This window comes from Panulirus ornatus, chromosome 26, assembly GCF_036320965.1.
Source record: "Panulirus ornatus isolate Po-2019 chromosome 26, ASM3632096v1, whole genome shotgun sequence".
Classification (NCBI taxonomy): Eukaryota; Metazoa; Arthropoda; class Malacostraca; order Decapoda; family Palinuridae; genus Panulirus; species Panulirus ornatus.
In genome coordinates, this window is record NC_092249.1 from 7,861,139 (window position 1) to 7,876,234 (window position 15,096).

The following is a 15,096-nucleotide window of genomic DNA, read 5'->3' on the forward strand; positions in this document are numbered from 1 at the left end:
ATTGAGAACGTTTCATGAGCTTAATTCGAACGGAAGCAGCTGGGAGCTAGTGTGCGTAGTTTGTGCCACAATCACAGTAAAACATATTATTTTCTATGTTAACTTAGGCGGTTCGGGTCAATGAATCCCTGATGAATGACCATCTCATTAACGCTTTATATATGAGGTGTGAGGTGGCTTGATCGAGTAAGTAATGAAAGGGTAAGAGAGATGTTTGGTGATAAAAAGAGTGTGGTTGAGAGAGCAGAAGAGGGTGTATTGAAATGGTTTAGTCACATAGAGAGAATGAGTGAGGAAAGATTGACAAAGAGGATGTATGTGTCAGAGGTGGGGGGAACGAGAAGTGGGAGGCCACATTGGAAGTGGAAGGATGAAGTGAAAAAGATTTTGAGCGATCGTGACCTGAACATACAGGAGATTGAAAGGCGTGCAAGGAATAGAGTGAATTGGAATGATGTGGTATACCGGGGTGAACGTGCTGTCAATGGATTGAACCAGGGCATGTGAAGCGTCAGGGGTAAACCATGGAAGGTTTTGTGGGGACTGGATGTGGAAAGGGAGCTGTGGTTTCGGTTCATTACACATGACAGCTAAAAACTGAGCGTGAACGAATGTGGCCTTTGTTGTCTTTAACTAGCGCTACCTCGCGTTTATATATGTATATGTCTGTGTATGTATATGTATGTATACGTTGAAATGTATAGGTATGTATATGTGCGTGTGGGTTGGTCCATTCTTTCGGGTGTTTCCTTGCGCTACCTTGCTAACGCGGGAGACAGCGACAAAGTATAATGAAATGATATCCAATATATATATATATATATATATATATACGAATAAAGTGCATATGAACGCGCACCTTCATAGAACATACAAACCTCCAACAGCCAGGATCGAACCCGGGACCCCTGTGCAAGAGGCAGGCATGCTAACCGCTAGGCTATGGGACTGTATAATAGGAAACAACTATTCGAAATACTAAGTACTCGAATACCCTTCGTCTCACAATGGTGAGCAACGGGGTCTATACCATTGTGAGACGAAGGGTATTCGAGTACTTAGTATTTCGAATAGTTGTTTCCTATTATACAGTCCCATAGCCTATCGGTTAGCATGCCTGCCTCTTGCACAGGGGTCCCGGGTTCGATCCTGGCTGTTGGAGGTTTGTATGATATATATATATATATATATATATATAAATTTCATACTATTCGCCAATTCCCGCGTTAGCGAGGTAGCGTTAGGAACAGAGGACTGAGCCTTTGAGGGAATATCCTCTCTTGGCCTCCTCCTCTGTTCCTTCTTTAGGAAAACTAAAAACGAAAAGGGAGGATTTCCAGCCCCCGCTTCCTTCCCATTTAGTCGCCTTCTACGACACGCAGGGAATGCGTGGGAAGTATTCTCTCTCTCTCTCTCTATATATATATATATATATATATATATGTACCCAAGCTTGTATTGGGTACCCGTTTATCGACCAACCCGTAAGGGTGGACGAACAGCTAGGTTTGAATGTGGACCGACTATCGCAACCAGAATTCGAACCTATGCTCTCGACCCTGGGGCGGCCCGTGAATGCATCACGATCAGGAACGCTAACCACTACACCACAAGTGTAACGAATGTGTGGAGTTGCTCTGTGCCTTGTGTGTGTGTGTGTGTGTGTGTGTGTGTGTGTGTGTGTGTTTGTGTGTTACGGGGGGAGAGTTTTACACTCGTGTTGCCCCGTCTGTCAACCTTGTATATATGTACTATGTCTCTACTCTTATATGTGTATAAACACTTACAATTACACACAGCAGCCCAAGCTAGGTACTCATTTATCTTCCAGGCTCGAGGGGAGGACGAACACCAGCACTGGGTGTAGGCCGACTGCCAAACCCACGATTCGAACCTACGTGGGGTCGACCTCGGGCGGCCCTTAAATTCGTCGCGGTCAGCAGCGTTGACCTGTACGCCACGAACGCAGGATGTGATCTGATAAATCAAGTAAGTGCTGATGTGTTCTGGTTAGAGGGACATCTCGCGTCACTTAAGAGAAGTTTACTAAATTCTAAGTTGACCTCTTCTCTACTTACTACTTTTTTTACGTCTACGAATACTGGGATGAAAGGTGCTTGTTATTGTATATCCTTCAATCCTCCGAGCTGGCAGTAAGAGAAGATCAATTGTTTATTATTTCTACTTGAAGGAAACCATTATCTTGCGTCTGTTTTCTGAAGAGATCCTCTCTTTCCTTATAGCTGCTTGAGGGAATCCTTTATTTCCTTATTGCTGCTTGAAGGAAACCTTTATTTTCTGCTTGCTGCTTGAAGGAATCCTTCATTCGGTTCTTACTGCTTGAGGGGAATCTCTTGATCTCTATACACAGGGACATATATGGTATCGAACGCTTGAGCAGAGGTTTGTAATGGTTTTCACGACACAGGATCAGGCAGCTGTCTGTCTGGCCCAAAGATATGAGAACGTCCATAGCTAACAACGAGGAAGTCGAGACATGTGTTTATTTACATGTATTTACATCTCTCAGACTGTTCACCACGTAATGTTCGCTCAAGTTCATAATGTATGAATCATAGTACTCTTGTATTGTAAACCTTCTTGTATATCAGCCATCCTGGATGTCTAGACGCACCTCACTCACGTGCTTATCCAAACCGTGGCCACAACTATCCAGCCCCACTTTGATCTTGAGCTCTTTTATGATGAATGAACCAGTAACTACCATGACTTCCCAGCTCTGTAACTCCAGTGTATTTTCAACTGGTAACTATTACGGCTTCCCACTTCCGTGACATCCATGTATTTTCAGCCAAATGGCTGCCTTCATTCAATAAAACCCATTATTTACATATTTGTTTTTATGGTCAGAACGAGTCTTTTTGCCGCTGTAGGTCTACAGTAGAGCGAGGGTCCTCCGTTCCCTTCAAACAACATTTTTAAGGGACTGAAATTGGGTACGATGAGAGGGAGCCTCAGGCACTTTCAATTCGAAATATTTCATGTGCTCAGGACACGGGTAAATAATAGTCCAGGAGTCTGGGGGGGAAACTTTTGATTAGCGACAACACCCACTGGGCCACTGACCACCTACCCTCCTCTCGTATAATATCTTGTTTAGAATGGAAAGTTTCCTTCAGGATATTAGAGAAGGATTGTCCAGATATGTCTGTTATTATTTTTCTTCTTCATATTATTATTATTACCCAGGTCCAATTTCTATGAAAGAGTCCTGGTGTTACCCAGGACCTTTCGAAAGGTTCCTGCAGAGGAGGGCTGCACTACTTGCGGTAGCAAGGAAAGGTAGACTCCTTTGAATAAGCACTTCGTTTGACAAGACTGCATCCCCAATGATATAGCTTCGACAAAGGTGACTTTTTAATTGCGTTGCAACCTTCTGCAAGTGGAGTCCGGTAAGACCTATATATATATGTATATATATTATTGTAAACTTTTTCCACAATACCCTGGGCATCGATCCCTGGAACATCTGTGTGGCAGCCAGGTAGCCAAACCCCCAACAAAGATTAGCTTAAAACAGCATCTCTCCGCAACACTGGCTGACTCACGGGTCTCACTGTTGCGTCACGCATCCTTTACGAGGTGGAAATACTGCCACACACACACACACACACACACACACACACACACACACACACACACACACACACACACACACACACACACTGCACAAGCAAGAAAGGCGTATTAAGGGGCTTCCAGGACTAGGACGCTACGTCTCTTCGTCGTATATCAACTGACTGTTAGAGACCTTCCTTGCATCTCCTGTTGATGTGATAATTACACGGAAGTGTACTCGGGAACTTGTCGTATTTCATATCCCCCGTGGACGTACAGGAATATACTTGATCAACCGCTCAGTTGTGATCATTTCCGATATATATGTATATATATATATATTTTGCCAAAGAGGAGAAAGAATACTTCCCACGTATTCCCTGCGTGTCGTAGAAGGCAACTAAAAGGGAAAGGAGCGGAGGGGCTGGAAATCCTCCCCTCTCTTTTTTTTTTTTTTTTAATTTTCCAAAAGAAGGAACAGAGAAAAGGGGCAGGTAAGGATATTCCCTCAAAGGCCCAGTCCTCTGTTCTTAACGCTACCTCGCTAACGCGGGAAATGGCGAATGGTAAGAAAAATGAATATATATATATATATATATATATATATATATATATATATATATATATATATATATATATATATATATATATATGTGTGTGTGTGTATATATTACGAAGATGGAGGGAGAAATGAATTATGTAATAACTTGTGGCCACGAGCGATTAGGCGAAAAAGAAAGAGAAGGGACATGACGATATTAAACATTAACACTTCTAGCGGGAGAGTAACACCAGAACTCTTAATGCTTGCTCCTGTTATCTTATTCATGAGTCGTTGGGACGTGAGTCACAAGTCTGGAGGATTATTCCTTCACCCCTGGGGTTAGCTACGCGGGCCCACCAACCCCTCGTGTTCAAGCATTTACGGCTGGTTTTGCTGGACCATTAGAAAGTTTGTGGAGACATGCACGACGGGGGGTTCTGCGCTGCTACGGAGTGTCTGTACGTGAGGAATGACTGACGATTCTGGAGACGAGACGTATGGATGTACAGTACTTATCCATAGACTCTTCCTTGATCCATGATTATCTTATCCATTTATCTTGTCTGTCTGTCTGTCTGTCTGTCTCTCTCTCTCTCTATATATATATATATATATATATATATATGAACAAAGTGCACATGAACGCGCACTTTCATAGAACATACAAACCTCCAACAGCCAGGATCGAACCTGGGACCCCTGCGCGACAGGAGGGAGCGCTACCGCTCGGCTATGATCGCCTCTAATAGGGAAGTGACCATTCGAATACTATGTACTGGAATACCCTTCATCTCACGTTGATGAGCAACGGGGTCTACACCTGTCACTTCCAAGTCTCGTGAGTTTGACTCTTTTTACTCTTACTACTAAATTGAAACTACACCCTTGAGACAAATCATGAAGGCACTTAAACACCACGTCACTTCTATTGTTCTTACAGTTTTATATTTCACTCACTATTAACGAAACAACATGAGATCATATCCTTAACTGGGAAATCTCTCATTACGTTAGTGAGGCTTAGGCTGACCAAGGCCTATTATTATTCTAAACCTTGGCAACAAAGAGGTCTTACTGTTTTTGACAGCTCAATTCTTTTCCCAGTTTTTCTGTTCATGAAACTTTTAAGTCTTCCTTCGTATTAACTAGATTCCTAATAGAAAACGAGGCACTACACGTTAATCCCGCTAAGAGGTCTTGCAAAGTTGGACAGACTTGACAACTTCGTATCCCCTAATCAGATCTCGCTGTTGCCTGGATCCGACATGTTTACGTAAAGAGTGACAGAGATGCACCTAAAACTACACAACACACTCACACACACACACACACACACACACACACACACACACACACACACACACACACACACACACACACAAGCTCCCGATCTCCCAGCCTGTTACAACCTGGACTATAGATAGGGTTATGCGGAGGAGGGTGGATATGTTGGAAATGAGATGTTTGAGGACAATATGTGGTGTGAGTTGGTTTGATCGAGTAAGTAATAAAACGTTAAGAGAAATGTGTGGTAATAAAAAGAGTGTGGTTGAGAAAGCAGGAGAGGGTGTGTTGAGATGGTTTGGTCACATGGAGAGAATGAGTGAGAAAAGATTGACCAAGAGGATATATGTGTCAGGTGGAGAGAAGGAGAATTGGGAGACCAAATTGGAGGTGGAAAGATGGAGTGAAAAAGATTCTGAGTGATCGGGGTCCGAACATGTAGGAGGGTGGAAGGCGTGCAAGGAATAGAGTGAATTGGAACGGTGTGGTATACCGGTGGAGTGAACCAGGGCATGTGAAGCGCCTGGGGTTAACCATGGAAAGTTCTGTAGGGCGTAGATGTGGAATGGGAGCTGTGGTTTCGGTGCATTATACATGGCAGCTAGAGACCGAGTGTGAACGAATGTGCCTTTGTTGTCTTATCCTAGCGCTACCTCGCGCGTGTGCAGGGGGAGAGGGGGGGGAGGTGACAAATCATCTGTAGCGGGGTGGCGACGAGAATGAATAAAGGCAACAAGAATGAATTATGTACATGTGTATGTATACGAACATAGTGCATAGAAACGCGCACCTTCATAGAACATACAAACCTCTAACAGCCAGGATCGAACCCAAGGACCCCTGTGCAAGAGGCGGGAATGCTAACCGCTAGGCTATGGGCCTGGCCGCTGTTGGAGGTTTGTATGTATATATATATATATATATATATATATATATATATATATATATATATATATATATATATATATTTTTTTTTTTTTTTTTTTTCTTTCATACTATTCGCCATTTCCCGCGTTAGCGAGGTAGCGTTAAGAACAGAGGACTGGACCTTTGAGGGAATATCCTCACCTGGCCCCCTTCTCTGTTCCTTCTTTTGGAAAATTAAAAAAAAAAAACGAGAGGGGAAGATTTCCAGTCCCCCGCTCCCTTCCCTTTTAGTCGCCTTCTACGACACGCAGGGAATACGTGGGAAGTATTCTTTTTCCCCTATCCCCAGGGATAATATATATATATATATATATATATATATATATATATATATATATATATATATATATATATATATATATATATATATATAAAATATATATATATATATATATATATATATATATATATATATATATATATATATATATATATATATATATATATATATATATTGAATGTACCAAGGCGTCAGCACCCTGTTTTGTGCACGAATGAAGACAAAGAGCGTTAGAATATAGATATAAATAAGACGTTTCATAAATGTATGTACAATAAAACACACACACACACACACACACACACACACACACACACACACACACACACACACACACACACACACACACACACACACATTGGTAACACAGAGAGCCACATAATCGCCCTCAAAGTCATCGCATTACCAACACTTTTTCATGATATAAGAAATTATCATTTCCCTTCACAATCCTTGCGACAATGGGAGCGACCTTTTGTGTCGTGGATGCCCGTGTGCCTGAGGACCTTGAGAGACAGCTGGTGCGGGTGTGAGCCTGACACACACACACACACACACACACACACACACACACACACACACACACACACACAATGTCTGAGGCATTAGAGGTTGCAGGAGAGCAGGAGCTTCTCTCCCAAGCCTTTGTTGTCCAGCGAGGTGATAATGGCTCGCCACTGCAGGGGCCGGTGCCTCTGTGTTCCCACGGGTGTCAAAAGAGACGCATTATGGACCAGGATGATATCACGGGCGTTTAAACGACGCTAATTAAACGACATCAAAGACGGAGGATGATGGACACGCATTTTTTTTTTCTTCCCCTCCACTGAGAAAGTTGATTCAAGGCATTACAGTTAAGTGGTACAGAAGTGAAATACGTGTCGTCAAACACCGTCTTCAAGTAGTAGTTGCCAAGGAAAAATAAGCATAGGAACTTTATCAATGGAATGACCAAAGGATAGTAGGAAATATGAATTATATTCCACATGAACGTAAAGAATGAAGCAATTGGAAGAAGGAGGATGATGTGAAGGAAACCAATCGTCTTCTGTGGGTTGTCAAGGTTTAGGGGTCGGATGCCACACTTAGTGAAAAACAAAAATGGTCAAAAAAACAGCAACGAAAGTTGGGAAGCCAAAATACTCGGAACCCTATTCGTCCTTGCGTTAGTTTCGACAACAGCACCTTCAGGAAAATGACGATCATTATACTCCTCAACCCCTGGAGGAGACGTTGTGGAGACCAGTGCTGGAGATCTTTCCACAACCTCAAACACTCTCAGTGTGTATACAGCTTATGTGTGTAGCGGACAAGGATCAGAAGATCTTGAGAAATATCGAGTTTCTTCTCGTCACTCTGTTCTTATCCATGATCCCCAGACTGCCATCTGTGGTGGTGGTGCTGCTGCAACCACAAAGTTGCTGCGCTACGTGCTATTAGCAGAGTAGTGATGGATTCCTTTAGAATGAACTGTTCCTCGAGGATACTCTACTTCCTTTACTTCACTGATGAGGATAATGCAGACTCGCCAAAGGTGACTTTTCACTCGCTGCCTTCGCTAAATGGAGTCCGGTACTGTCTCTTAGATTTCTCACAAACGTTAAGTATCAAGAAGCCGAGAGAACACATGTTACAATATCCTTTTCATTGATGAGACTGAAGGACACAGAATGTGAAGAAAAATGATAGCTACTAAGAGGAGACTGGAGTGTTGGTGTCAGGGTCTATGAATCTGATCAGGGAAGGTGTCAGAAAAACCTGTACACGCAGCGTTGTCACCCTCTGCACTTCTGATTATTTATGAGCCTCCGTGGTGAATTGGTTAGCGTCACTGACCGAAACTCAGGTATGGGCAAGTCCTGGGTCGAATCCGAATGAGTTCGAACCCTGGTCGTGGCAGCAGGTCGAGAGTCAACCCAGCTGTTAAGCCTTACTTTGGGTCTGGTCGATACGTTCATTTGATGCCTGTCTTAAGCTAAGATATATATATATATATATATATATATATATATATATATATATATATATATATATATATATATATATATATATATATATTCCTATAAGTCCACGGGAAAAAATGAAACACGAAAAGATCCCAAGTGCACTTTCGTGTAATAATCACATCATCAGGGGAGACACAAGAGAGAAATATAACAGTCAGTTGATATACATCGAAGTAGACGAAGTTAGGACGCCATTTGGTAAACGTGTTTACATACTTGCTGCCTTTATTCATATCCGTCGCCACCCCACCACACATGAAATGACACCCCCTCCCCCCACACACGCGCGAGGTAGCGCTTGGAAAAGATTACAAAGGCCACATTCGTTCACACTCAGTCTAGCTGTCATGTAAAATTACCGAAACCACAGCTCCCTTTCCACATCCATGCCCTACAAAACTTTCCATGGTTTATCCCAGACGCTTCACATGCCCTAGTTCAATCCATTGACAGAACGTCGTCCCCGATATACCACATCGTTCCAGTTCACTCTTCTTTGCACGCCTTTTACATACTGCATTTTCAGGCCCCGATCGCTCAAAATCCTTTTCACTCCATCCTTCCACCTCCAGTTTGGTCTCTCACTTCTCGTTCCCTCCACCTCTGACACATATATCCTCTTTTTCAATCCTTCTTCACTCATTCTCTCCATGTGACCAAACCACACACCCTCTTCTGCTCTCTCAACCACACTCTTTCTATTACCACACATCTCTCTTACCCTTTCAGTACTTACTCGATCAAACCACCTCACACCACATATTGACCTCAAACATCTCATTTCCAGCACATCCACCCTCCTCCGAACAACCCTATTTATAGGCCCACTCCTCGCAAGCACATAACATTGTTGGAACCACTATTCTTTCAAACATACCCATTTTTGCTTTCCGAAATAATGTTCTCGCCTTCCACACATTCCTCAACACCCCAAAACCTTTAACCCCTCCCCCACCCTGTGACTCGCTTCCCCTTCGATGGTTCCATCCGCTGCCAAATCCACTCCCAGATATCTAAAACACTTCACTTCCTCCATTTTTTCTCCATTAAAACTTTCCTAACAGTTGACTTGTCCCTCAACCCAACTGTACCCAATAACCTTGTTCTTATTCACATTTACTCTCAGCTTTCTTCTTTCACACACTTTAACAAACTCGGTCACTAGCTTCTGCAGTTTCTCACGCGAATCAGTCACCAGTGCCGTTTCATCAGCGAACAGCCACTGACTCACTTCCCAAGCCATGTCATCCACAACAGATTGCATACTTGCCCCTCTCTCCAAAACCGTTGCATTCATCTGCCCAACAACCCCATCCATAAGCAAATTAAACAGCCATGAAGATATCACGCACCCCTGCCGGAAACTGACATTCACTGGGAACCAATCACATTCCTCTCTTCCTACTCTCTTCCTCGATAAAAACTTTTAACTGCTTCTAGCAAGTTGCCTCCCACACAATATACTCTTAATACCTTCCACAGAACATCTCTGTCAACTCTACCATACATACATTGAATATCCTCACCAACCAGTCGGCAACACAGCCATCCCATTTTTAAATAAATTCCACTGCAATACCATCCAAGCCCGCAAAGCTTTCACTACCTCTTCTCTGTTTACCAAACCATTCTCCCTGACCCTCTCACTTCGCACACCACCTCGACCAAACCACCCTATATCTACCACTCTTATCATCTAACACATTAAACAAACCTTCGAAATACTCACTCCATCTCCTTTCTCTAATCACCAATACTTGTTATTACCTCCCCATTTGCCTCTTCACCGATGTTCCCACTTTATTTACGCGCTTTATTTACCTCCTTCCAAAACATCTTTTTATTCTCCCTAAAATTTAATGATACTTTCTCACCCAACTCTCATTTGCCCTCTTTTTCACCTTTTACACCTTTCTCTTGACCTCTTACCTCTTTCTTTTACACATCTCCCAGTCATTTGCACTATTTCCCTGCAAAACTCGTCCAAATGCCTCTCACTTCTCTTTCACTAATAATCTTACCTCTTCATCCCACCACTCACTACCCTTTCTAATCTGCCCACCTTCCACGCTCCTCATGCCACAAGCATCTTTTGTGCAAGCCGTCACGACTTCCCGAACTACGTCCCAATGAGCAAATGAGATGTGCCGTCTTTGGCAACATAGGAAGAACATAAAAATGAGTTTTAATATCCATCTCATCTCTTTAGCTTCTGGAAATCTGCACCTCTCTTCGCTCATCTTCTCTCTTAATGGGTACAATCGTCAGAAGAATGTGCTGTTTGGGTAAAAGTAATTTAGAAAGACCCCATCAGGCGCCTCTCGTTCTTCGACAGTACGGGCAATGATTGCATATGCCGAACTCTTATGGAAAATGAAAAACAGTAATGGGAAACGATATATCCAGACTGGCGATTACTGAGTTCATAATGCATTAGTCCCCACGCTGGACACAATCATAATGACGCAGTACTTCAAGCACGAACGAAAACGTAAAACTAAGTGTCTCTTTTTTTTCCCTACTAGTCAGTAAATTTACTGTTGTGCCAAAATCAGAATAGAAAAGAAGTTCTTGTTATTGGTTTGAGGCTGATATGAGACATATAGCTAACCCCCCCCCCCCCCTTAAAAAAAGGCTTTCGAAATATCTCCCAGTCAGTAGAGAGAGAGAGAGAGAGAGAGAGAGAGAGAGAGAGAGAGAGAGAGAGAGAGAGAGAGAGAGAGAGAGAGGATGTAGTGACATTTATTTCATTGCTGAATATGAATCATGCATGGACCCGCCAGGGTTCGAGTTCAGGGTTAGGCAGATGGCCCATAACTAATCCAGGTGTTCATCCTTTCTCAAGGCTGGTCGATAAATGGGTAACGGATTATGGGTACGATACATTTCGTATGATTTCATTGCCTGAACGATGTACTGTAATTGTAATGGAATTATACGAAACTGTTTGATACTTCGTAATTTCTATTTCTTGTGTAAATGAGATGGTCTTGATTAGGTCATTTAATTGCCTGTACTGCCTCAGCTAACGTAAAATGAATAGTGTTAGGAAAACAAGAGAACAGGTAGAGCCATCCCTGGAAAGAACAGATGGGGATGTGGTACGAGGCAACAAGAGAGGTGAAGATGAAGTGAGCATTTCAAAGGAATTGTTGTGTTAGACCAGGGGATCTTAGCCCCTTTATGTCAGTGGAGCACTGAAGAGACACCTGCTGTGTCTGTGGATCACCCTCAGCATGTAACCAACACCATATCTGGTCTGAAATCACAAACAGTAAAACATGATATCACCTAAACCGTTACTAGAGATGATATCTTTCCTTCTCTAGACCATTGGAAATGGGACATGGATCACAGGTTAAGATCCTTAGTGTTAAATGATAGGATGACAGATGGGGGTGTCTTGGACCTTGAGGTGGGTGGGCTGGTAGAGTGGTGACCAGTGGTTCGAGAAGAGATGGTGAAAATTTTGCACTTAGTGTGACGTTCGTCAGATGTAAGAGGGACAATGAAAGGGGAAGGGCTGAGTACGAGATGGACAGAAAGAGTGAAAGACGGTGGTTGAACACGCAGGAGGGTGTTAGGCATGCGTGGGATAAAGAGAATTGGAACGATGTGGAATATAGGGGAAGACGTGCTGTAAGTGAGCAGAACCAGGGCCAAATGAGTTTGTCAGAGGCAACTAAGGGAAAGTCTATAGGTCTCTTTGTGAATAAGGGGCTCTGGTTTCGAAGCGTTACCCATGACAGTAATAAGACTTATGATGAAAAGGGAGATTCCACTCATAGAAAACGATCCAAAAAAACGCAATTAGAGGGATTCAAGGAAGTAAAATCTTACTTTCTAGAGAAAACGAGGTTCAGATTTGATGCCCAGCCAAAACACATTTCGCTTCGCCTCGACATTAGCGCGAGAGCTTACAGCAGGAGCAGGAGCCACACGTCTCAAAAGGCATGCGCCTCTAATGGGCACGTCAGCAAAGAAAAAGATAAGTCGCTTAAAAGTACGGAGTCAGGATCTACCAACGGGGAAGTCATGTATACAAGAGGTGGGGGAATTCTTATAGCCAAAGGTATTTTGACATTCAGAGCTTCGTAAGGTGATGTAGAATAAAATGGCGTTACGTTTTCTTTTTGGTTTGCTGAGATAACACGGGAAACTGAGCCCTAATCTAGGCCATCTCATTAATTATATATATATATATATATATATATATATATATATATATATATATATATATATTTTTTTTTTTTTTTTTTTTTTTTTTTTTTTTTTTTTTCATACTATTCGCCATTTCCCGCATTAGCGAGGTAGCGCTAAGAACAGAGGACTGGGCCTTTGAGGGAATATCCTCACCTGGCCCCCTTCTCTGTTCCTTCTTTTGGAAAAAAAAAAAAAAAAAAAAAACGAGAGGGGAGGATTTCCAGCCCCCCGCTCCCTTCCCTTTTAGTCGCCTTCTACGACACGCAGGGAATACGTGGGAAGTATTCTTTCTCCCCTATCCCCAGGGGATATATATATATATATATATAACTTTATTGTTGATAAAATTTGTAAAATGATAAGTTTATGAACGCTTGTTGTATGTTCTGGACAATCACATGTTTATCAAATGGCATCCTAGCTTCGTCTCTTCGATGTATATCAACTGACTGTTATACTTCTCTCTTGTGTCTCCCCTGATGATGTGATTATTACACGAAATTGCACTTGGGAACTTATCGTGTTTCATTTTCCCCGTGGACTCATAGGAATATATATATATATATATATATATATATATATATATATATATATATATATATATATATATATATATATATATATATATATATATATATATATATATGTATATATATATATATATATATATATATATATATATATATATATATATATATATATATATATATATATATATATATATATATATATATATATATTATCCCTGGGGATAGGGGATTAAGAATACTTCCCACGTATTCCCTGCGTGTCGTAGAATTCGACTAAAGGGGAGGGAGCGGGGGGCTGGAAATCCTCCCCTCTCGGTTTTTTTTTAATTTTCCAAAAGAAGGAACAGAGAATTGGGCTGGTGAGGGTATTCCCTCAAAGGCCCAGTCCTCTGTTCTTAACGCTACCTCGCTAATGCGGGAAATGGCGAATAGTTTGAAAGAAAAAGAAAGAAATATATATATATATTTTTTTTTTTTTATACTTTGTCGCTGTCTCCCGCGTTTGCGAGGTAGCGCAAGGAAACAGACGAAAGAAATGGCCCCCCCCCATACACATGTACATACACACGTCCACACACGCAAATATACATACCTACACAGCTTTCCATGGTTTACCCCAGACGCTTCACATGCCTTGCTTCAATCCACTGACAGCACGTCAACCCCTGTATACCACATGACTCCAATTCACTCTATTTCTTGCCCTCCTTTCACCCTCCTGCATGTTCAGGCCCCGATCACACAAAATCTTTTTCACTCCATCTTTCCACCTCCAATTTGGTCTCCCTCTTCTCCTCGTTCCCTCCACCTCCGACACATATATCCTCTTGGTCAATCTTTCCTCACTCATTCTCTCCATGTGCCCAAACCATTTCAAAACACCCTCTTCTGCTCTCTCAACCACGCTCTTTTTATTTCCACACATCTCTCTTACCCTTACGTTACTTACTCGATCAAACCACCTCACACCACACATTGTCCTCAAACATCTCATTTCCAGCACATCCATCCTCCTGCGCACATCTCTATCCATAGCCCACGCCTCGCAACCATACAACATTGTTGGAACCACTATTCCCTCAAACATACCCATTTTTGCTTTCCGAGATAATGTTCTCGACTTCCACACATTTTTCAAGGCTCCCAAAATTTTCGCCCCCTCCCCCACCCTATGATCCACTTCCGCTTCCATGGTTCCATCCGCTGACAGATCCACTCCCAGATATCTAAAACACTTCACTTCCTCCAGTTTTTCTCCATTCAAACTCACCTCCCAATTGACTTGACCCTCACCCCTACTGTACCTAATAACCTTGCTCTTATTCACATTTACTCTCAACTTTCTTCTTCCACACACTTTACCAAACTCAGTCACCAGCTTCTGCAGTTTCTCACATGAATCAGCCACCAGCGCTGTATCATCAGCGAACAACAACTGACTCACTTCCCAAGCTCTCTCATCCCCAACAGACTTCATACTTGCCCCTCTTTCCAGGACTCTTGCATTTACCTCCCTTACAACCCCATCCATAAACAAATTAAACAACCATGGAGACATCACACACCCCTGCCGCAAACCTACATTCACTGAGAACCAATCACTTTCCTCTCTTCCTACACGTACACATGCCTTACATCCTCGATAAAAACTTTTCACTGCTTCTAACAACTTGCCTCCCACACCATATATTCTTAATACCTTCCACAGAGCATCTCTATCAACTCTATCATATGCCTTCTCCA

The 15,096-nt window shown here is 42.4% G+C and overlaps 1 protein-coding gene across 5 annotated transcripts in view; it reads left to right on the forward strand.

Moving 5' to 3' along the window:
• The window catches only part of LOC139757444 (uncharacterized), a 979,032-nt gene that overhangs the window by 323,308 nt on the left and 640,628 nt on the right, over positions 1-15,096 (forward strand). For all 5 annotated transcript variants that reach the window (XM_071677964.1, XM_071677968.1, XM_071677965.1 and 2 more), the window contains exon 15: positions 1,832-1,989. Coding sequence is in view for 1 of the 5 variants with exons in the window: in XM_071677968.1 (XP_071534069.1) it covers positions 1,832-1,989 (158 nt within the window). In the remaining 4 variants the exon portion in view is untranslated. The remainder of the gene's footprint in view (positions 1-1,831; positions 1,990-15,096) is intronic.